A 23,396-nucleotide genomic window follows, 5' to 3' on the forward strand; every position below is an offset into this window, starting at 1 on the left:
GCTCGGCGCCCCGCTGCTCGCCCGCCACCTGCGCCCGCTGCTCGCCGCGCTCTGCCTGCTGGGCCACGGCCCCGCCGCGCGCAACCAGGTCCGCAGCAGCCCCGGGCCCCGCCGGGCCGCCTCGTGGGCGCCCTTGTCCCCTGCCGTGCGCCTTGTCCCCTGCACGGCCGTGGGGCYGCGTCCCCTCTGCTCAGCGCCTCCCGCTGCTGCTCCTAAAGGTGCAGCTTAAAGCGCTCCTACGGCACAGCTTCGCCCGGAGTCCGGTGTCCCTGCCATGGCTGCGATGCCCATGTCCCCGCCAGCCGTCATGCCCGTATCTCCCCCTGTGACTGCGGTGCCCATGTCCGCACCATGGCCATGGTGTCTGTATCTGCCCTCCATGGCTACAGGGCCCATGTCCCCCTCTGTGACCACGGTGCCCATGTCCCCACCACAGCCATGGTGCCTATATCCCCTTCTGTGACCATGGTGTCTCCCGCCGTGATCGCAGTGCTCGTGTCACCCCCCATGACACGAGTCCCCATAGTCCCCATATTCCCCCCAGTCACGGTGCCCACGTCCACCCCGTGGCCACAGTGACCACTGAGGCTGCGGTGCCTGTGTCCCCGGCGCTCACGGTGCCCATATCCCCCTGGGGGTTCCTCCCTTGCAGGGCGTTTCRGAGGAGGAGCGGGCGCAGTGCCGGGAGACCTTGCGGCAGCTCCTGGACCGCGTCTACCAGCCGCTGGCCGTGCAGGAGCTGCTCGTGCTGCAGGGCGGATCCAAGCAGGTACCGCGGCTGCCAAGCACGCGCAGCAGCTCCCCAGCTGTGTTGTCACCCGGGGGGTTTTGTGTCCCTYGCACTCGCGGGTAACGGCGGTGTCCCCGCTCGGGTGTTCACGTCACCCATCGCAGTGTCCTGCAGTCGGCTTTGCTGAATTCCTGGGAGTTTTCTTCTGGGGTGATTGGCATGCAGGTGGGACATGGGCACAGCCACCTTGCTGTCCCGCAGGGCCGAGCTGCGGCCCGTAGTCCCTTTGTGCTGCCGCCGTGAAGGCAGATGGCCGCAGGGCTTCCCCTGCTCCCCGGAGCGCTGGGATGGACGTGACGGGAAGGAGCAGGGTGCTGCAGGGTGCCACATGTCACGTGTCATTAATGGGGGCAGCTGGACCCTGCCCCTTGCCTCCCAGTGCGCTCAGGCGTACTCAGTATGCAAGGTGGCCTTGCACCTGCACTGCTTATTTAATATCGTTCACCACATCTTGCCTTGCAGCAGCATATAGTTTGGTTCTTTCGTGCAAAAAATGCAGCAGAACAGAATGAATATCCTCCTTGCCCCTCCGGGGGTTCCAGCTGCCCCCCTCTTGGCCCAGGGGCACGAGCAGCGCTCTGTTATGGGCACCGAGTCCGTCCYGTCCTGCGACCCTCCCCTGTGCGCCGGCTCAGTAATGAGACAGTCAGGTTTGATGCGTGACCCTGGTATTTTAATTAAAGGGAGAAAGCTCCGCGTGAGAAGTTGCTCCTGGGAAGGCTGCCCCTCTCATTAGGCCCTTTGTGCCTCCAGATGATGGAGTGACTTATTTAAAATATTTTCCCTGTCCTGAGCCTCTGTGTCAGCCRCGGTGCCTCGGGGCGTGGAGCGCTGCGTGTTGCCCGTGGGTGAGGGTTGTGCCGGGGAAAAGGCGCTTCCTAACGAGCTGCTCTGCTTCGTTTCAGAAAGCGGCGCGTCCCGGGGAGGCGGCGGGGCCAGCCCCCGCGTGGCTGCGGCGCCTCTGCGGCCAGCTGCTCTCCGAAAGGCTGCTCAGACCGCGCGGGGTGCACGCCGTGCTGCGGGGCGTCCTGGAGGGCGCGGGCGGTGAGGAGCCTGCTCCCCTTGCCTGCCAGCGTCGCCGGTGGAGAGGGACCCCCACGGGTCCAAGATCTTGCTTCCCATGAGAAGTCCAAGAAGGGCAGCACAATCAGAATCCCAAAAGAGCAAATCGCTTTTATTAGGCTGATTAGCTGCTATACACATTTGCACTGAGTTTGCCTCTGGTTGTGAAGGAGTGGTGAACTCCTCACTTGTGAATGCCTCTGACTTAAGGTTGAAGGATTTTGAAGTCATCACTAAAGGCTGCAGTTTCCAAGTCCCACRGTTTTCATTTCTGAAACCTCTTCCAGTCAATACCAGTCCAGAGAGACCATCCAAGCACCACCTTCCTCTTGTATTTATTTATTTATTGGCTCTTATGCCCATTTGTGCTATTGCCTTCCAGTATCAGAGGTCTCTGACAATCCTTCCTGTTGTCCCACTAAACTTGGGTGTCCTGAAAGACGCTCAGTTTAAAAAGAAAAGCAAAAAAGCCATTTTTTCTCATCCAGAAACATCTGGCTCCAGCCAGAAGCAGCTGTGCGGTTTGGGGTCACCCCGAGCTGATGCTGTTTTTCTGCTGGCCTTGCAGGTAGTGGCGGAGCTGAGGCCGCTGCTGTGGACTGGAAGAAGTGTGACGTGGTTGCAAAGATCCTCGCCGCCTGCCCCCAGCAGTGCCTCTCCGTCGAGGATTACTACACACTCGTGTGCCCTCAGGTAGGCCCTGCTTCTCTGCCTCCCTGAGACCAGAGCTGGGACCACCCTTGCCCTGCACCCTGCTCGGAGCGTGTCTGTGCTGCATTTAGCTAGTTTCTACTTAAATAAGGCCCATTTTAAGCCTGGCTGCTCTGATATTGAGATACCTATCATGGGATGTGTTTCCATCCCATCTTACGTCTTCCCTATTTGATTGAAACGCTGAACAGCGCTGCCTCGTCACACATGCTCTTCAGCACTGCCCTTCAAGGGACACAATGCCCCGGAGTTCCTGCCTCCAGCCTTTGGCTGAGGAAGATGTGCAGGCTGCAAGTGTGAGCCCAGAACTGCCTCTTCTGCTAACGCGTGTGCCGGGAGAGCTGCCTCTGCCCAGCCTGGCGCCGCGCTCGGTGCCCAGCAAAGCAGCATGGAGGCGGCTTTGCAGCCCCTGCTGCTGCGGGGGCTTGGCCGGTGCCCCTCCTTAGGGGCTGCTCACCTGCAATTTCCTTCCAGATCCTGGATTTGCTGCACATCCAGGATAAGCAGACGGCGCGGCAGTTCCAGAGGGTGGCCACCACGACAATTCTCACCATGGCGAAAGGGCACCCTCAGCTGGCGGAGAAGCACCTGCTGCAGCCCATGCTGGCCCCGCTGCTGCGGTGCTCCGATGCTGCAGGTAACTGCTGCGCTTTGCCAGCTCCACGAGCTCCAACCAAAACCCTRATGGGAGAAGCAGGGTCTCATTTCTCTTTCCACTCGTCTTCATCCTCCCCTTGGAGTTTCCTCGAGGACTGTTGGCTACTGTGTGTGCAAGGAACAGTTTGTCACATCTGGACATGTCTCTGCTGCTAGATGCACTGTATTTTCTAGCACTTGTGTCACACTGCTGTAGTTTAAGACTCAAGTAGTAGGATGTCCACCCTTCTCTTTGGGAGACTCTCCMGCACTCTGCTGGTCTTGTTTTGGGCTGCCAGATGGAAGCCATCAATCCCTCACGCTGACTAAGCCACTAACCCCTGGAGAACTTGTGCTGTGCTTTGAGTTATTCATAATCTTGCAGAGTTTTCAGCACCACAGTGTTGTTTAAYACAGGTGCTGGGGGCTTCTTGGTTCCCATGCTGTGCTGATGGAGGGAAATCATGAAAAGCCTCAAACTCCTTTTTGGTGCTGCTGCCTTTGGCATGGTAAAGTTCTCCTGGAGCCCCTCAGCTTGGGCAGTGCTGATACTTCTGCTTTTTGCTTTCAGACGTGGCAGTGGAAGATGTATCAGCTGGGACTGTGCTGGTGCAGGAGGCAGAGCTCAGCAGCTGCGTGGAGGATGTCTTCAAGGTACTGTGTCAGATTCAGCTCTGCGGGTAGGTGAGGGTGCTGGAGAAAAGAGCATTTTGAAACCTTCTGATTCATTCCTCAGTCATTATAACCCCTGACAAGAGTGTCTCTTGCGGCTCTGATGCTGAAACAAGGCTTCGAGTTGCACTGCATGACCTTGTATGAAGTGCTGTGGTGGGAGCACTGCAGTTTTCCGACGTATTCCGGAGGCGTTGCCTTAATCCTCTCAGGTGTCCTCACCCCTCAGTGTTCTGCGGGATGGCACTGAGCCTTTGCGGGCTGGTTTCTTTCCTGCCTGTCTTTCTGGTGCATCACTAAAGAAAATTTGAGCAGCAGTCAACAGTGAGGAGTCTCTGTGGTGCTGTCATGTTCTCTTCCCCCGTTAGCAGCAGCAGGGCTTTGCTCTCACTGAATTGCATGACTTTCCCTGGGATGGTTGTGTCACGAGAGCTTCAGGACTCAGCCTCTTTGGTAGCTCAGATAAGCTCAGAGCCAGCAGCAGCGCCGGCCTCGTGCGTTGGCAGACTTACAGTCACAGGGCGCATTATGCAAGTGCCGAAATTCTGCAGAAACCCTGAGTTTTCCTCCCGGACTGACTCACCCTCCTCTTAGTGCCTCCGCTCCCCTGCTCCGTGGCGTGGGGAATGGGGCGAATGCCACCCACGCGCTGCCGCCGCGCTGCTGCCCGCGCCACGTCTGCAGAGGGCACTCTGAGGCCGAGCGCGGTGCCTTGCCACCGCTCCGCAGCCCTAACCGGCTGGACGGGTGCTTTGTGGTGGTGCAAATGCTCGGGAACGGGCGCCCTGGCGAGGGAGGCGCTGGGGAGGGCGGTGATGCCCCGCGGGGCGTGCGGCCGGCGATGATGCCGCACGTCGGCCCCGGGCGCTGCTGAGGCCGCTGAGCTGTCGCTGGCCGCCAAGGGCAGCGGAGGGCGGCTCGGAGGGCCCACGGAGCCCAGCAGCAACGCAGCCTTTCCGCRTTCCTCGAGCCGCGTGTCAGAGCGCAGGAACCCTCGGCTCTGCCCCAGGAGTCCGTTTTCTCTCAACCTCCATCCARCGGCTAAAGGAATTGCAATGTGTGGGTCCTGCTGCAGCGGGAAGGAGTGTTGTCAGCCTTGCGTGTCYTTTGAGACCTCTTCCAAAGGGCAGCTTTGCAGAGACCTCCCTTTCCTCTTCCTATTCCCTTTCMCCTCGCCATGCCCACCAGCGTTCCCAGTGCCCAGGAAGGGCAGTGCAGCGTTGGCGTTGGCATGAGCACACACCTCACCCTGCATCGGGTCTCAGGAGCCACATGTAGCTCCGTGCAGAACCCGGACCATCAGCGCCTGCTCCGGGCCCCGACGGTGTCTCCGGCCGAGGAACCGGAGCAGCCGGTGGCTGGCTCGCCGGCCCGGCCCCGGCGCGCTAAGCTCGCACACACTGCCATTGTTGGAATATTTTGTGTCCCAGCGGTGTGTTAGAACTGGCTGGCAGGCAGAGACCRGCCTGGAGGGCTGCTCCGTGGCTGCTGTTCACAGGGAAAATGACTCCGGAGCTCAGGGCGGATCCCGCCTTCATGGCACAGCACTTTAGGCCTGACAGCCGTGAGATTAGAGATGGAGCCCGCACATTTGCGGGGTTTTCTTGCTTAGCAAGTGTCATTCGATGCTGGGTGGGAAGCTGTCCTTGGGGCTTCGTCAGGGAGGCTTTGTGTACAAAAGGCTCTGATTAGGAAGGATGGCTCCGTAGGGATTAGCGCAGGCAAAACATCGCTTTGTGTCAGCGCAGCAAGCCAAAATGCTATCAGGAAAATCTCCTTCCTCGCTCATACCTGGGTTGTCTCGGTGCCCCTTGCAGGCACAAGCTCCCTTTGGGATTGTCCCTGGGTATTTCCCGCCCTGAGAGCAGGTCCTTGGGCTCTTGCTGCTGCTCTTGGAGCGTGGATCGTGCCCTGGTTGGAAGGGCAACATCTTCTAATCAGGTAGTTCACTGGTCTACACAGGTCCAGTGCCTTGGAGAGTTAAGAGACACTTTTCTCTAAACTCAGAGGAAGGAGATAGAGCTAGAAAATGTGGATTTGAACATCACCGAAGCTGCAAACACTGAGCCCAGCTGGGCAAGGTTTGCTGTTTAGCACTCCAAACTGAGCTTTCCCAGCATTATGGCATTAATCTTACATGGCTTTTGTACTTGGGCAATTCCTTGAGAGGTTTCACAAGGAACCCATATGTCATAAGACTCCTAGGAGCGCTTTSCGGTGCTCGGCAGGGTGGCACTTGGGAGCAGCTTTGGTTTTGGTTTTGGATGGCCGTGGTTGGGAGGGTTTTTACACCACCTGGGAAGGTGCTGCTTGAGCTGCAGAGGAGCGTGCAGCTCGTCAAGCCCCTGCACCAGCCCAGCACGCGTTGGCCTTGCTGCCCTGCGAGGGACTGATCCCTGCAACTGGCAACTTGACTCTGGAGGCAGCATTTCCATAAGGATTTGCTAACCCCAAAGTGACTAATGCATCTGCCTGTAACTTAAGACTTCCTGAGTAGCTGGGTGCAATGGTCCTCTAGCTTGGAGCACTGCTGCAATTAAGCAAAGTGAGAAGGAAGATGGTGCTCTAGGCTGCTTTTGGTACAGAGTACAGCCTGACCGGTGAAAACAGTCTTCACATTCTCTGTGTCCTCTCTTGGGGCAGCCCTTTCACACAGACCTGCTCGCTGTGCTCTGCTTTGCTCTCCCTCTGCTCCATGCAGCTGTTTGACTCTYCCRTGTGCCCTTCTCCCTCTAGGTGTAYGTAGCTGGGAACGACAGCTCCAGCCTGCTGCTCGGATCCTTACAGCCAGTCCTGGGAGTGATTTTTGCCCTCTACTCCTTCACCAAGCAGAATGCGTCCTACTTACGGTAAGGAAGGATTGTGCAGAAGAGCTGCTGGGATCTCGTTTTCCCTGGGGGCCCAGCTCTTCAGGACGTGTTCTGTAAGGACACACACGCAGCTCCAGACCAGATTTCTTATCCTGAAGAGCTCTCCTTCAARGCAGGCAGAAACCACAGGCCTGCACACAGGCAGAACCTCGCTGTCAGAGCTGTGCCCGGGGAAACGTTTCTCCCTTAGCTTTGCCTTCCCCGAAGCGTGTGTGCTCAGGAGGCAGGCGTGCCTTGCGGAGCACTGGGATCCCAGCATCCCGCTGCAGCTCCTGTACGCATGGCCCGCTGGAACTGGGAGGAAGGAGCRTGTTTGCCCAGGGGCAGAGAAGATGATGCAGGATCTGGCAGGGTGTGGAGGAATTTAGGCAGGGTGAAAACTGGGTAAAAGAGCTTGAGCTCTGACTCTTTGGAATAAAGGATTTTATCCCATGTCTTTGGAAGAGAGGATTCCTCTCTCAGCAGCTATGGTTGTCTTGCTTTGTGCCCCGTTCCCCCCAGCTGATAGGTGATTATAAGCACTGCATACAGTGGTGACGGTGGCAGCAACAGTGGTGACCGGGTGACCCTGTCCTCTCTCCCTTCTCCTCCCAGGTATTCCCTGGGTTGTCCCAAATTCCTTTAAATACAGTCCTGGTAGATTTACACTAATGCTTTGGTGATATTGGCCTGTGGGGACCAGAGATTTTCCCTCCAAAGTCCTGCGTAGATATGGCCTCTGCTATTATTAAAAACATCATTAATCATTTCAAAGAGCAACGAGGGCTCTGGCAAGTTCTTGGAATGAGGCAAGTTAACACTGCTGCTGGGTGAGCAGAATCGCTGCTGGGTTCTCTCCTTACACAGGAATTTGGCAAGGGTGTCTGAAACCACAGCTGCCTGGAAGCGCTTGGGTTTCCAGACCCCTGGCACGGCGCTGTAACCCAATCTCATTAACCTGCATCTCCACTTGGCAGGGATTTGTGTGCCACCTTCCTGTGCGCCCTGTCTCCTTCCTCCTTCCCTTGGCACAGCTGGCAGCTCGGGGCTGTGTCAGATTGGCCTGAAGCGTGAGGTGCTCTGTGCCGAGGCTGCCTGGAAGCGTCTCTCCCTGCACAGACATGCCACGCGGTCAGGGTTCTCCACTCCTTGCTCCTTAAGGATTTAATCCTTCCATCTGTGAATGCTGGAAAGGCGGGACAAGCCCCTGATTTTATAGCTGATAACAGCGCCTCCAGGGCGGGAGGGCRCTCGGCCTGCAGAGCACCCCAGGGAGCGTCCTGGGGGGTTCCTGCCTTCTGCCTGGCCCCGGGGCGCCTTGCTGCGCTGCAGCAGGTACACGCAGAGCGCAGCGTGGTCACTGCTGCCTCCTCTCTTCTCGCCAGCTCGCCCTGCCAGGAGATCCTGCTGTGGTTCTTGGAGAAGGCGGAGCGGGAGGTGTCGCTCTCCATGCTGGAGGGGCTGGCGGGGCTGGAGAGCAGCGTGCCCGTCCTGCACCCCCGGTGCCAGCTCCGCGCGGGCGGCGAYGGCGGCGCTGTGGCGGTGCTGCGAGAGACCATCAGGTGAGAGCGGCCGGGACGATGCCCGGCTGTCRTGCAGCGTGCGGCGCCTTCCGTGGGTGCTGCACACAGCAGAGCGCCTAGCAAACATGGGACAGGGGTGCTGCTCCATCATGGGCTTGTCCCCTGCTGTCCCCGGCTGCAGGCGCTGGCAGCACGGAGCTCTGGCCATGCTTGCCTCAGCCTCCACGGTGCTCGTGCACGGTGCAGCACTGGCTTTCGCTCCCGAAAACCAGCCCCTGCCAGAGCATGGATACCTGGTGTCCGCTTGGCTTTCCCAAGGCCAGAGCCTGGCCCACAGGGCGGTTTGGGAACGGTGTTTTCCTGCCCTCCTGAAGCAGCAGTGCTGATTCCCCCCGTATCCTGGGCCTGTCTGCACTGCATGGAGCGAGCAGAGTCCCTTGGGCACAGGTGGCACCTGTGCAATAAGGACTCTCTGTAGCGATGCCAGYGGAGCTGAGCCAGTGACTGAAGTCCCCTCCTGCTCTTGCAGATGGCCTCTACAAGCAGAGGCAGAGTGTGCCCATGTGGGGAATAAACTACAGCCATTAGACTCCAGCCATGCGAGCAAGAGCTGCTCTCCAGCGTGACATTTGGTTTAGAGAGAGAGCTGTTTTAATTGGCACCTATAAATACAAGCCAAGTCTGTCTYGCGGGCAGAGCACCCAACCCAAGGCTGTCCACTGGGCAGGGGTGGAGAGAGCTGTGTGCACCCATTTCATGAGGGGTGCAATAAAACCCCATACAAATATTCTTATTTCGATTTAATTTCAAGCTCTTTCTCACTTGAACTGGAGGAAGGTCTGCCCCAGGCACACTTGTTAAACTAAATGTGTTTTAAAATCTTTAACAGCTACAGCTCTTCCTGTCTGTCCCACGTTTATGGTTATGGCTGCTGCACAGTTAGCCAGTGCAAATGCAGCTCTTTATAGAATGGGTGGATTAACATGTGCTTTGTATTCATGGTTTCTGTTGCTTCTTAACAAATGCTGGTTAATTAATAAACTGAGTGCTTGGTCATTCAGACTAACCAAACTGAGTGCAGGTTGGCAGCTGCCTCCAGCCTTCGCCGTTCCCTGGTGGCTGGGGGGCAGGCTTGGCCCTTGGAGCACCTTGGCTTTGGCATGGGCACATTGGTTGTGTGCAGGGGAGCCAGGGCCTGAGCTGGGCAAATGCAGCAGGTGCTCAGGGTTCCTGCTGGCTGCTCCTTGCTGCCCTGCGTGCAGCGCGCGCTCGTGGTGCTCTGTCCTCTGAAAGCAGCTGAGCTGCTCTGTGCTCCRAGAGGAGCAGGACGGCGCGGGGATGGTGCCTGGTGTGCTGTTCGGGAAGGAAGGCTTCCCAGGCAAGGCAGAAACAGGATTTCTCCTTGCCTCRGAGCTGTGCAGCCGCGGCTTCGGGTGAGTTAGTGTTAGTGACGTAGTGACCCGTTTCAGTGATGAAGATGAGGCCCTATACCAGAAGGTTTCCTCGGAGCAGTGGCACMTGGAGACCCTGGTGGAGCTGCTGTCCCACTGCCAGAAGAGCGGTCTAGCCGGGGACTTCTTCCTCCGCTGCCTGAAGGTGAGGAGCRCCGGGCCGCGGGCACCCTGCTCCGTGCTGGGGACACGGCTGCAAGGAGCTCTACTCCACCCTGCCCCGTGCATTGGGTAGCAGGTGGCAGAGGGGACTTTATCTGGGGCACGCGGAGCTGCCACGGTGGCAGCGGGACAGTGCTGCTGTGTGCCAGCCCGGGGACAGCCGGGTCAGCAGGGCCCTGCAGCAGCAGCGCGCGGCGGTGGCCAGGGCCATGTCAGCGGCCCCCGTTCCTGGAACTGATTTGCCTGCGTTCAGCTGCTGCCTCCCTTCGTGCTCCCTTCCCCGCAGGCGCTGACTCAGGTGGCTGCGGAGGACGGGGTGGCTGCGGGCACCGCTCCCACGGGTGCAGGGAACCTCCTGGAGCTGGAGCGGCGGCACGCGGGGCACCGGCGGCAGCTGCTCGTGCTGCAGCTCGTGGCCATGCTCTGCGAGGGCCTCTCCGACACCGTGTTCACGGACGTCGCTCAGGTCAGTCGTGGCAGAGCCCYGGGGGTTGGCTGCTGCAGTCTGGAGCGCACAGGGTCACTGGGGTCCTCGACAGCAATTGCCAGAATCACCTGGAGAAAACCAGAAYGCCCCTGTGGAGCAGGTAGAGCTGTGTCTCAGCAAGGCACCACAGCACGCAGTGTCATCAGGAAGGACCGTGCAAGAAGGGTGCAGCTGGGAGGCTGCTCAGCAGACATGTCCTCTCTGTTTTGGCTTGTCTGTTGAAAGCAAAGAAAATGGTCCGTGCAGTTGCCAAATCCCCGTTTGTAACAGTTTCCCATCTTTGTTTTGAGCAACACACTTCCCAAATGTAACCGAGCTCAAAGACCCCAGTGCCCACCAGGCCTCGGGGRCATTTGCTGCGTGTCTGCAGCACTGGTGCCCATTTATCCTGGCGCGTTTCTGCGGCTGCTGCCTGGACTGGGCTGCCGAGAGGCCAGCCGTGAGTGTGCTGGGAATGCAGCGTGGGGCAGGGGCCACGTCCCATTCCTTCCTTAGCATCACAGAGCACGCGTGGCCTTGTGCTGGTTGCTGCTGCTGTAAGACCTGCACCCCATGGTACACACGTCCGCTGGGCTTGGCATAACCGTGTTCGTGCAGTCACCACTTGCATGGGCCTCTTCAATAGGCAGCTCCAGGTCAACTAAATGTTGTCCTTTCGGAGCCTGGCTAAGACACGGTGCCCAGCAGCGAGCGGGATTGTCGGGCCAGCGCAGCCAGGTTACTCTAGTTTAGCTTGCTCATCTTTTTTTGCATTTTACCTATTTCTATTTTCTGATGACCTGAATAGGGTAGCTCTCTGTGACTTGCTTAAGCAGTACAAGTCACTCCATGGGCATTTTTTCCCTCACTTTTCTTTCTGGCACAAGGGGCTCCTTTGTGTGGTGCTCCCCAAGGACCCGCGATGTGCAGCCAGCGTCACCGCTGTCGGGCCCGGGGCTCCAGAGTCCCCAGATGGGCAGCAACGGCCACCCCTTCTCTTCACCCCCCTCTCTGTCACACRCGCATCAGAATGGGACCGGTTCTGGCATTTAAGTCAAAAAGCAGGGAATGAAAAATGATTTTCTGATTCCCATGTCTAGGCAAAGAAAACGAAACAAAAAACCCAAACAGACAAAAAAACTATTATATTTTGAGTGCAAAGTAAATACTAGGTGTGTCATGTTTCAGGGAAAAAAAATCCCTCAGGTTTAAACAGGTAGCTGCATAGCTCTGTTTTTATGTCAGTTCTGTGGTTCATGGTTCTTTGCCTTTTTTTTTCCTTGCTGTGGATGCCACGGAGTGGACTCGCAAGGAGCCGGAATTTGGGAATGGCCGGCAGCGCCGGACCTCTCCCGTTGCACAATGTATTTGATTTTTCATTGCTTCCCCTCRTTGTTCCCACACGTTTTAAGAGATTGGCTCAGTTTCCTTGATAAGGCCTTTGCAATGCACTGTGCTCTCCTATGGCAGCGTACGGAAACGTGCTTCCGTATTTTATTTTTCAGACTTTTTTCTTTTTTTAATATAGATATGAGATAATTTTAACCTTTTGGTTTTCTCCCCAGCTATCCATTGTCAGATTATTCGTTCATGATATTCCCCCTCTTTCATTAAGCATAATTTCCCCCCATTCAGCTCTCATGTCGCTGATTTTTGAGAGCAGATGTTTTGACACCTCTGACTCCCTATTCTTGCTGCTTGACAGCACCTTTTCTGGGCTTATTTGTCGGAGACTCCCTAAGCCTTTTCCGCAGCCTTCCAGTGCCAGCCTTCCTGCTTTATGTGCTGCAACAGGGTCGTGCTTAATGAAGCCGCAGCGCGCGGCTCCGCTGATGAGAAAGCTCGTTAGGTGCCGCGGCGCCGGCGAGCTGACCCTGCAAGGCTGCAGCTGCCTCCGTGGTACCTTGGTGCCGCCTCGTTTGCTTTCTGAAATGGGAGATAGTCCGGGGAGCTGCTCGGGTTTTGCACCATGCCTTTCGAGGGGAAAGGCCCCTCTTGGCTCCTTGGCACGAGGACTTGGGTCCTGCGGTTCGTCGGGGCTGTGCTGCAGCACACAAAGGAGCAAAGCAAAAAGCCCTGCTACTTTCAAGCTTCGTTAAAAACACAGGAAGCTTGTGSGATCAAAGGGTTTGGTGCCAAATGTAGAGAAGGCCAAAGCCAAGCAGGCAGAATCGTTACTAGTCTGAAACGGGAAAAAAAAAGTATTGCAGGGGAATCACCAATATGTGGAGGCAGGTGTGTTGCAAGCGGCCCGTCTTGAGTGCAAGCTGTGCCCCCCTGGCTCTGTCCCTCCATCCCGGGGGAACCTTTGAGCAGATGGATTGGGATAATTGTCAGGAGCTAAAAGCCCCACGGCCTTTTTCTGGAAAAAGGTAGAAGTCTGCAAAATGCCCTAGCCCTGGTTCTCGGTGCGGCCAGAGAAGCGGGCACTGTGCTGCCCAGGAGAGCTCGTGGATGGGCGTGCAGGCGGTAACGAAGTTGGGGCCGTGTTAACTCCCCACTTGACTCTTTTTCTAGCTGGCACTAACAGCATTTGTACTGTTGGTGACCTCAGCCTGTGCAAAGGCCACACGCGGAGCTGCTGCCCTCGGCTCAATGCTTTCCTGGCGCCTCGTGGCGTTCAGCCCGGGCCCTTCCCGGGGCTGCTCGGTTTAGTTTTTCCAGCGTGTGCCTTTCACTAGCAGGAGGCCGCGCTGCCCGGCTCACCCTGACCTCTCTGTGCCCGCAGATCGTGGACTTGGTGGCGGCGACGCTGCAGCGAGCCTGTGCCAGCCTACCGTGGGGCGGCGCGGTGGAGGCACAGACRCTCAGCATGGCCATGGGGCTCGTGGCGGCCGTCATCGGTGGCGCCGTGCAGGTGAGCGAGCGAGGGTGGGGGGCATAGGACCCATCCGCTCATCAGTGCCCTCGCTCCGTTGTGCCCTGGAGCCCGAGCTCTGCTTGAGCAGGGTGCCCGCTCGGYGCCTCCCTGCATGGAGCGGTGCCAGAGCGGCTGGGCTCCTTGGCACGGAGCGGAGCCGGAGCAACCGGGCCCCGCAGTGCCGGAGCAGTGCTGGAGTGGCCGGGCTCTCCTGCATGGAGCGACCGGGCCCCGCGGTGCCGGAGCGGCCGGGCCCCGCTGCCCGGGCCCGTTCCGGCAGGGGCGGCTGCTGCGAGGGCCGGGCTCCCTGGCTCGGCGCGTGGCGCTTCCCGTTATCTTTCGGAAGCGCTCGCAGGTCTGCGCACGTCCCTGCACRGCTCCAGCTCCCGCTGGCATTCCTGGCTCTCTTCCTCCCGCTTGCTCTGTTCATTTAACCCCCAGCTTTTTATAACGCTGTGTGTTTCTGACAGCAAGGCTTCCAAACAGAAAGTCTGAGGGCRTTCAGCAAGGAGGAAAGCGGAGGTGAGGGGCTGCTCTCTTGATTTATTGCTCCTTGCCTCTGTTCTGCAAGTGTGTCAGTCTCTGCTGGTCTCTTGCAAGGGTGCAGGGGGTTGCAGTCCCTCTGAAGGTCAGCAGGACTGTCCCTGGCCCCCTGCCTTGGGGGGCTTTGCCGGGGAGACCTGCTTGAATTCGGGGGATTGGGGGCTCTGCTGCCCCGAGGAGGGCGCGGGGCCGGCCACCCTTGGGAGCCAGCGCCCTCCGCGTCCTTTGAATGCTCCCTTTGAAATCCTTTGTAGAAAAACCATACATTTCCCACTCTGCAGCGTCAGCTGAACAGGTATTAGAGAGCGATGACACGTGATTGGAGGTACTGAGAATCCCTTGAGCTTGCAGTTATGTTGCTTTGGAGGTTGCTTCATCCCTGGATTTGCCCAAAGGAAGACTCAGCTGTTAGGAAAAAATAGTTGATTGTGTGTTATTTGCTAAACTCTTAGCATTAGCAAAAGAGGCATTGCTTAGCTGGAGAAAACCCAACACCATCTCCCAGTGTGGCTTTTGCACAAATTGGGGAAGAAACAGCAGAATCCTATGATTAAAGCAGCAGAAGCTGGTGGATCTCATGGAATTAATGGCAGTGATAGAGCCACAGGTGTGTGCAGAGCAAGGGGGCAAAGTCCCTCCATCGGGCCTGTTTTGTAGATCGACCGGGCTGCTTTTTAGCTAGCGAGGGGTTTTCCTGGGGACTGAGCTCCCGTTATCCRGGCTCCGGGAGCCGGCCCTGCTCCCGGGAGGAGCAGCGTGAGCCCCACAGCGGCTCCGCTCGCGCTGGCTTTAATGGGCCCCCTCCCAGGCGACATCCTGTTCACGCTCCCGGCGTTAATGGAAGCAACTTGACTTGGCCAAGCAAATTGAATGAGAAAGGTTTCCCGGGGCAGCTGGTGCTCGACAGCTGGAAAGCTGCTTGATTTTGAATGGCCAAGGYTTTTTTTTCACATAATCATGCAAAAGCTCTCTTGAAATCTCTGCTAAAGCATCACTTTTCAGGCCTCAATGGCCCCAGTTTTGCTTCCAAGATCTTAGCAATTAAATCCTAAATCCAGTGGAGGGCAGGCTGCGTGTCCTGCCAGGAAAATCCCGCGCTGCTCTGCAGGCTCCCGGTGCAGCTGCCGAGCATTGCGGCCTCCTGTGAGGGGTAAAGGCGAGATGCTGCTGCAGGATGACACCTGTAGTGGCCCTGGCCCAAGGGAGGGTCATGGGGATGTCCCCCATTCAGATGTCCTGCTGGACGTGGCACCTGTCGCAAAGTCACCACATTCGGTGCCATTGGCCCCTTGCACCTTCTCCCACTGGGCTGATCCGTCAYGGTGACGAAGAAGCAGGATCACAAGAGAACTGCCATTTTTGTAGTGCCCAATGCTTTTTTTTTTTTTCTTTTTTTCTCCCCAAAAAGAAGTGTCTGCACCGTGTGAGCACCTTGGCGGCTCAGCACATCCAGTTCTTTCCTGTGCTGAAGCTCCAGAGCTCATCCAGCTCCCCCGTGCGGTGTCTCCTGCCGTGCTCCCCGCTTGCTGAAGGCGCAGGGCAGTGCCCGGGGGAGCGGGGCCGGGAGGGAAAGCGCCTCCCTCGCCCTCCCCAGCAGCCCCTCTCCTCTCCTCTCCTCTCCGCTCTGCAGCTGAAATCGAGCGACTTTGCGGAGCTGAAGCGGCTGCTGCCCGTGCTGGAGGACGTGTCCGTGAGCCACCCCGAGCCTGTCATCCAGGAGCTGGCCGCGGACCTGCGCGCCGCCATCTGCACCCACGGCGCCTTCGCCGCCGGCACCGTGGGCGCCGCGGCCGAGCACGTGCTGGGGAGGACRCCGAGGAGCCGGGGCAGCGGCGCGGGACCAGTCCGCAACGTTCCGGGATCGGCCCCCGCGGCGCCCGGCGAGGACACGCACCGGGAGCAGAGCCCCCGCGCCACCGCCGCAGCCCCAGCATCACTCCAGGAGCTGCTGCTCTCCGCATACGACCCCCAGGTGCCCGTGCGGGCCGCCGCTCTGCGCACTCTTTCCAGCCTGATCAAGCAGCGGGATCCAGAGGGGCTCCGCATGCAGGAGAAACTCCTGCAGGTACCAAGCAGGGGTCGGTCCTGCCAGGCCCACCAAGTTGCAGGGCTGGGCTGTCCGTGTGCGCGGGGTTTCACGCCTGCCCTCTCCGTCCTTGCAGGTTTTCCTAGAAAACYTGCAGCACGAGGACTCTTTTGTCTACCTCTCTGCCATTCAAGGTGAGTGACACCTCACGTGGGGACATGGGGTGTGTGGTGCTGCTAAGTGCTTCTGCAGAAGGAAATGTTATTAGGCTGTGAGCGGCTGCGACCAGCCGTCCTGCCACAGAGCACGATGCCAGGCTGCTCTGCAGCCTGCTTCCCTAGCTTCCCATCCGCTTCCCTAGCAGCTCAGCAGTTTTCCTACTATTGCACGTGGGGCTCCTTGTGCCCGAGTTGGAGCGTGGGGAGCCGCGTGACGGCAGCGCTCGCCGTGCAGGTGCATCCCGCAGCGCCGTGCACTCGGGTGTCCGGCGTAGCAGTGGCTCCCGCGCTGCTGCCTCCCGCACGCGGTCACAGAGGCTCGGGGCAGCATTGCCCGACCCCGGGGCACAAGCAGAGGTGCCGAGCAGCCCCACGGGCAGCRGGGATGTCCCTGGGGCAAGGAGAGAGACTCCAGGTTGGTGCAGGCGGTGAGGAAACGCCGTTCCCGCTGCGGTAACCGACGCAGCGGAGCAGTCACCTCCGACCACAGCTGGGAAGGGCGCCCGTGGAGCCGCCTTGCGCGCCTGCCTGCACGGTCTTGAGCGGCCGGGCTCGGCCTTGCCCCGCAGCTCCTGGGGAAGCGGCCGCTGGCCGGTGATTAACGCGGAGCTGCAGCTGCCGTGCGGAGCCAYGCGGCCCGTTCCGGCCGCGGCGCTGAGTCACGGGGCGCGCGCCAGGACGCTCCACGGTGCAGCCCAGACCCCGAGATCGCGCCGCGAGCTGCCCGCGAGCTGCGCCCGGCCGGGGCAAGCCCCGGGTGTCTGCCTTGTCAGCTAGATACCGGGGCAATGAATATTAACTAGCGCTAATTAGCGGGCACCTGCTGCCAGCCGTTCAATAATTTATCTCTGCAATTGGCCTGTGCCTCGCTGCAGCGCTGACTGCCTTGGCGCCCGGCTCTGTGCGGAGCGGCTCCGTGAGCCATGTCCGTAACCAGCGGCACGAGGCTGCCGGCTTCGCACGCCGGCCATTCCCAGCCCAGCTTATCTGCCGGCCGGAGCCCGGYGCCGCCGCGCGCGATAGCGACGGAGAGGGAGCGGGGCGGTGGGAACGGCGCGACCGGGAGCGCTGGGCAGGCACCGCGTGCGGGCGAGGAGGCCCCAGGCTGGAGCTTTCTAGCCCAAGGCAGATAATAAATGCAGCTTGGGAAGGGCGGTGAGTCAAAAGGGACGGATGGGCTGAACTTCACATGACTCTGCCGCGTTCCCGGTGCCTTTGGAGTGCYGTGCAGCCACCATGCCTCCCGTTCCCAATCCTGCCCTTGTGCCGCACCGCCTAAGCCTCTTTCCTGGCAGTGGGTGTTGCTTTGGAATGAGCTGGGACCCTGCCCTTCTCCTGCATGGAACRGCAGCGTTCCCTCTTCTCCTTGCTCCCCCATGACTGCCGGCCGGGCATTTTTGCAGCCGAGCGTGTCCTTCCCCTGTCAGGTCTCTGCCTGGGGGTCCTGAGCGTGGCTGCACTGCTCAAGGAGTGGTGTCCAAGGATGCTTTAAGGAAAAGGCAGCGCAGAGGGATTTAACGTAGCCAGGGGGCTAGGGAGGAGGAGCTGCTCCCGTCCCTCCGTGCCCGGCTCTCCTGCCGTCCCAGCAGGCAGGAGGTAGGACCAGCTCCATGGGTGTTGCAGGGGACAGAGCGTGTGGGACTGCAGACATAGGGCAGTGGGGGAGCCCTGCAATTGTGTGGTGGGGACACCCGTGCCACCAAAGGGGCTTGAATCCCCCTCGCTGTCGACTGATGTCGTCTTGTGCTAATAACGAGGCTTTTCCCATAACCTGCCCTTCCTAATCCCAGCACAGCCTCTATCCTGGGGCTCCTGCCTTCTCCGGAGCCCCTGTGCCGAGAGCAGCCCCTGGGAGACAGTGCCTGGAGCCACGTCCGTGGCACGGAGGAGCGGGAGCAGCCGGGCCCTTTTCCAGCGCCCGGAGCCTTTCCTGGCAGCAGCGACTCAGTCATCAACAGAGCCGGGGGTGGGCAGAGGGGTCGTGTTTTGCAGTGCTGGCACCAGCTTTCCCACCCCCGGCGCGTCCACAGAATCCCTGGGGCTGGAGCCTGGGAGCACCTGGGAGCTGCACCTTCGCCGGTGCAGCCAGCGAGGCCAGGAGGCTGCATGCAGGAGGCAGGAGCCGCTGGAGCAGGGGGCAATGGGGGATAGGGATGATGGACTGGAACCTGCCCACGCTTTCTGCAGCTGCTCCCGGTCCTCGAGCTCTCCAGTGCCGGCAGGGCTCTGCTCTTCCCCCTGCCCGTCCTTGCCCGATTCCCGTTTCCCTCCCGACAGGCAGGGCTGCTGAGCCCCCAGCCCACACTGACACCTCTGTGCTCTGCCCCCCAGGTGTTGCCCTGCTCTCCAACGAGTACCCGGAGCAAATCCTGCCGGTGCTGCTGGCCCAGTACGGGAGCGCGGCGCCGGGCCCGGCGCAGCCCGCGGCCACCCGCATGAAGCTGGGCGAGGTGCTGATGCGCACGACGCGCGCGCTGGGTGAGTGGGGCCGCCGGGGCTGTGCGATCCCGGGTGCACCGGGATGCTCCGGTGGCTGCCACGCGGATACAGCCGGCACGTGGGCTCTGCGGGTGCTTCGTGCTCCGCCTGTCGCGGGTGGCTGCGGTTCGATGTGCTGAGCACTGTGCTGAGCGGCCCTGGGCAGGAGCACGAGCGAGGGCTGCCCGGGGCCGCGCGCTCCGGGACGCCGCAGCCGGCAGCACCGCRGGCCCAGGAAGCGGCAGCGAGATAAGCAGCCCGGCGCCCGCGGCGTTGGCAGAGCTCCACGGCACTCTGGAAAACCCCGCTGAGCTGCAGCCTGGAAGGAGGCGCGTGTCACCCCGGGCCGTCCCTTTGGGGCTGCTGCAGATACGGCTGCCCCTTGGGCCACGGTGCACTGGGGTAGCACCAGCTCCCTGGAAGTGCCCAGGCGCGCCGCACTGGGGGTGAGCGCGGGATGAGGTCCCTCCGTTGGGACTCACCTGCGGTCATGCGGTGCTTGTCCCACCACAGTGGGCGATGCAGAGCTCTGTGCGCCAAGAGCACGGGCTCCTGCAGTGCCACAGGCTGCAGAGCGGCTCCTCCTGCCCTGCACACACATGTGCCTGCACACACATGTGCCCGTGCACACATGTGCCCGTGCGCGCTGTCCCTGGGGGCTGGTGCTCCCCTGCGCTGCGGGTGCCTGGCCGGGGCCGATGCCGCTCAGCGCTGAACCATGCGAGCAGCGACCGGTGCTGCTGTGGCCTGCAGGAGCAGGCGGCAGGGCCGGGCCTGCCCAGCCCTCGCACGGGCTATTTTTGACCCTAACGGTGGTGGCGGCGGCAGCCGGGCGCCGCGGGGCACGCGGCAAAGCCCCGCGTTGCTGGCGCGGGGGCGCTGCCCGCAGCCCCGGCCGGCGCGGCGCTCGCCCCGCCGCTGCGGCGGGCGCGGGGCTTTGTTGCCCTGCCCGGCGCTGCCGGCTGCGCGGCGCGAGCGGCGCTGCCTGTTCGGGCAGGACGGTGCCTGCGTGCCCCGCGGTGCCGCTGCACAAAGACGGGAGGGGAGGGAAGGCTCGGCGCGCTGGGGCTGCACCGGCTCGCAGAGCTCGCCGCTGGAGCCGGGCGCAGAGGCAGCAGCTCCTCCCCGGCTCCAAGTCTCCGYGGCTTTTACCGCCCTGGAGGCGCGTGCAGCGAGGCTCTGTGTGAGCGGAGCTGCTGCAGCCGGGGCGGCCCCTGAGCGCGGGTGGGCTGCGGCAGAGCGCGGGCCGCTCCGGGAGCTCGGGCGCGCGCCCGGGCCGCGCTGCCGCCTGCAGTGCCCGCGCTGCACGATTGTGGTGGCACCAGCAGGGCCGCGCGGGCTCTGCCGGCGCCTCCCCGCTCCCTGTGCCAGAGCCCGCTCCCCCGCCGGCACCGCGCCCGGCCCGGCCTCGCCTGCCTGCGTATTTATAGACCAAATTGCATTAAGRGATTTGGGGTTTTTTTCCCATTGCAAAGCTGCAGCGTTCGAGGCTGGGGAGGGATGCGGCGCTTCCAGGAGCGCCGGCTCCGCGGCGGAGCCGACTGCGCCTTGGAGCACGGCCACGGCTCGCTCGGCACTGCTGCGGACAAGGGGGACGGGATGGGGGTAGCGAGGGGCCCGGGGGCTGCGAGGGGGCAATGCGGGTGCCCGGGCAGCCCCGCGCGGCTCCACCTTCCCGCYGGGCAGCTCTTCCCGTCTCCGAGGGCTCCTGACGAATTTGCGTCATTGCAGTCGGTTTTCGTGACGAATGCCTGCAATCGGCTCCAAGTGTGTCAAGGGAGACGTTTCCCAATCCGGGAGCGTTTGCCTCCTGCCCGGTGAGGAAGGTAGACCCATTGTTCCCGGTCCACCTGCTCGGACGCCTGGGAGCRCATGGAGCTCCAGACCATGGCGGGAGCAGGGCTGAGCTCGTAGGAGCCACCGGAGCCTTTGGGAGACACCCCGGCACCCTGCGCTCTGCTCAGTGGCTGGAGCAGCCCCGTTATAGAATCACAGAATGGTCGAGGTGGRAAGGAACYTCTAGGGATCATCTAGTCCAGCCCCCTGCACGCGCAGGGTCACCTAAAGCACGGGGCACAGGCTGCATCCAGGCGGGTTGGGAAGATCTCCAGAGAAGGAGACTCCACAGCCTGTGCCAGGGCTCTGCCACCCTCCCTATTAAGAATTTTTTCCTGAAGTTCCTGTGGAACTTTTGGTGCTTCAGTTTGTGGCCGTTTCCTCTCCGTTACACGGGAGCTGTTTGCTGGGAGGCCTCCGCTCGATGGGGAGGCCCGGCCGGTGCCCGCGGGGCCGCGTCCCTGCTTGTGCATGCGGCTCACGCGCTGCACACACGTCCACCTAACGAGCCGGCTCGCACATCGCAGCGCCCGCATGTGCTAATTGGCCGGGGCTCTGCGCCCACGGACGTGCGCGYGTCGTTCCTATGGCTCTGTGCTGCCGCGGGTGAGCGGCCGGGCCCTGACCCGCGTTCCCTCTGCAGGGGACATGGTGACGGTGCACGGGGCCGCGCTGCTGCACGCCTTCCTGCGGGGCTCGCGCGACGCCGAGGCCGCGCTGCGCGCCAGCAGCCTCTCCAACCTGGGCGAGCTGTGCCAGCGGCTGCGCTTCCAGCTGGGCGCCGTGCTCCACGAGGTACCGCCCCGGCCGGGGGGCCGCAGGGAGGGGACGGGGTGCCGCGCGGGGGGCTCGGGGACCGGCTTCGTTACCGGGTCCATTTGCCACCTGGTTCAGGGCCACTAAACCCTGTCACTTCCACACAGCAAGTGCGTTCACGGCTGAGCCTGCCTACCGTGACAGTTGCTGGCTTTGCGAAGTAACAGCATCATTGTTGTCACTRAAGCGATCAGCCCCCTCGGCTTGGGCGCTGCCACTGCGTTAGCGAGGGGCTCGGGCAGTGTCCGGGCAGGGTCCCGGCCACACAGCCCTCCCGGGGCYGACGTGGCACCTCGCGCTGCTGACGCCCCCGTGTCCCYGCAGGTGACGTCCTGTGTGACTGCCATAGCCAAGACCGACCCCGAGGCCGAGGTGCGGAGAGCGGCCGTGCACGTCGTGGTGCTGCTGCTCCGGGGGCTCAGCGAGAGAGCCACCGAGGTGGGTCACCGCGTCCCCATGGGGTCCCCCCATGTCCCCRTGGGGTCCCCCCGCAACCCCACACGGAGCCCTCACATCCCCGCCAGGTCCCTCTGTGTCCCAGCAGGGTCCCTGGGGACCTCCCTGGCGCTGGGGAGCTGCTGCCGCCTCCCTTCTCATCCCTTTCCCGGCTCAGCAAAGCTGGGTTGCCAGCGCTGGGTTGCAGCAAAGGAGTGAAACCCCATTCCCTGCTCCCGTTCCCGGCTCCCATTCTGTAGATTCCTCAGGCATGGTTTGGCTTGGGAGGACTGTTTCCCCAGGGCTCTGGATTCCCACTTCCTTCCCTGCTACTCAGCTTCCCTGCTACTCAGCACTGGGACTGGGGCTCCCTTCCCAGGAAGGAAGGGGACTGTTCCCACGGGAATCCCCGGAGCGGGATGTCCCAGGAATTGGCTCCATGCTGCCAGGGAGTCTGGAGCCTGGCAGCCGGCAGGGAGCCAGGGCGACTTGGCGCACGGAGCGGGAAGCTCCACGGGAGCGGAGCAGGGAGGGCTCCGCAGGTCCCCACGTGGCGCTGGGCTCCTCAGGCTGCCCCCCTGGCACGGCACTGCGGAGCCTCCCGTGCTTCGCGCCGTCCCCTTCCTGCTTTGTGTCCCGTAGCCAGGGATGATCCTTGCATGTGCTTGGGATGCACCTGGAGCTGATCCCCGTGTTGCTGGGATGCACCCGGAGCTGATCCCCCCCACATCTGGGAATGCACCCAGAGTTGAATCCCCCTGTGACCTGTAGATGCACCCCAAGTTGATCTCCCTGTATTCCCAGGACCAATACCTGGAGCTGGGGCGCTCAGCGCCCTGAGCGATCAGGGGTGCAAAGAGCCTCTTGCTGCCACCCATGGGAGAAACAGAGTCTGGGGGTGGCAGGACAGGACAGGGCTCGTGGGGCCTGGGGCCCGCCGGGGACTGACAGACCCACTGTCCGGGCACGCAGGTGCTGGGGGACGCCCTGCGGGATCTCTACCGGCTGCTCAAGTGGGTGGTGGCCATGGAGAGGGACGGCGCGGCCGTGCTGCACGCACAGCTCGCGCTGGAGGAGCTCGACGAGGCCGTGCGCAGGCAGCTCTTCCCGCCGCAGAGCCTGCAGAAGAGGATCGTGGTGCTGCCCTAGCGCCCCGGGCACGGGGACGCGGAGCCGGCACRCTGACACCGGCCACCCCTGCCCTGCGCTCGCTGCGAAGCTACCTGGGCAGCACYGGCCACTGCTGCTCTGGCCATGGACAATTAAAAAGGAAAATTCCTCAGCAGTGTGTCCGTGTGTGTCCCTGGGTCCGTGTGTGTCCCTGTGTCCCCATGTGTCCGTGCATTGCCATTTTGGGAGCTGTGTGGGGCCACTGGCACTGGGTGCCAGCCRCGTCCCTCTTGCGCTGCGAGCAGCAGCAGGCGCTGGGCGAGGGGAGGAAGTGCCCGGGTTTGGGGTGAATTTGGACACTGGCCTCTGAGCTGGCCCTGGGTAGCAGGTGGCACCCGACAGGGTCCCTGGCTCGGGGAGGTGGGGTCACGTGGGGCTGGTGCCTCAGGGGGTGCCAGAATCCCTGGGTGCAGAATGGACCCTGTCAGCCCAGGAGCCCAGAGACGGCTCCAAGGGTCCCTGCGGTGCCTCAACATGGTGCTCAGGGACATCCCCGCACTGGGGCTGGATGCTATGGGGCACTGGGCTGGCRCAGCCCTTGGGGACATCCCTGCACTGGGGCTGGCTGCTGTGGAGCRCGGAGGCAGCGCCGAGGGTCCCTGCAGGGCTGGGCTCGGGGCCGTCCCTGCGCCGGGCTCAGCGCGAGCGCCGGGGCCGCGCAGCTCCACGCAGCTCCACGCAGCCCGCGGGGC

At 61.5% G+C, this 23,396-nt stretch overlaps 1 protein-coding gene across 1 annotated transcript in view; it reads left to right on the forward strand.

The window, feature by feature from the left end:
* Positions 1-22,816, forward strand: part of TANGO6 (transport and golgi organization 6 homolog) — a 23,477-nt gene extending 661 nt beyond the window's left edge. The window contains exons 2-19 of the mRNA XM_026039614.1: positions 11-88; positions 653-789; positions 1,478-1,494; positions 1,730-1,834; positions 2,421-2,545; positions 3,038-3,200; positions 3,771-3,853; positions 6,608-6,720; positions 8,106-8,282; positions 9,713-9,839; positions 10,143-10,322; positions 13,051-13,179; positions 15,356-15,790; positions 15,888-15,945; positions 18,301-18,447; positions 20,927-21,078; positions 21,424-21,537; positions 22,507-22,816. Of these exons, the coding sequence (XP_025895399.1) occupies positions 11-88; positions 653-789; positions 1,478-1,494; positions 1,730-1,834; positions 2,421-2,545; positions 3,038-3,200; positions 3,771-3,853; positions 6,608-6,720; positions 8,106-8,282; positions 9,713-9,839; positions 10,143-10,322; positions 13,051-13,179; positions 15,356-15,790; positions 15,888-15,945; positions 18,301-18,447; positions 20,927-21,078; positions 21,424-21,537; positions 22,507-22,683 (2,517 nt within the window). The 3' untranslated portion in view covers positions 22,684-22,816. The remainder of the gene's footprint in view (positions 1-10; positions 89-652; positions 790-1,477; positions 1,495-1,729; positions 1,835-2,420; positions 2,546-3,037; positions 3,201-3,770; positions 3,854-6,607; positions 6,721-8,105; positions 8,283-9,712; positions 9,840-10,142; positions 10,323-13,050; positions 13,180-15,355; positions 15,791-15,887; positions 15,946-18,300; positions 18,448-20,926; positions 21,079-21,423; positions 21,538-22,506) is intronic.
* The last annotated feature ends 580 nt before the right edge of the window (positions 22,817-23,396 follow it).

The sequence above is a fragment of the Nothoprocta perdicaria genome, unplaced genomic scaffold, assembly GCF_003342845.1.
Source record: "Nothoprocta perdicaria isolate Ctin4 unplaced genomic scaffold, notPer1 scaffold_234, whole genome shotgun sequence".
NCBI classification, from domain to species: Eukaryota; Metazoa; Chordata; class Aves; order Tinamiformes; family Tinamidae; genus Nothoprocta; species Nothoprocta perdicaria.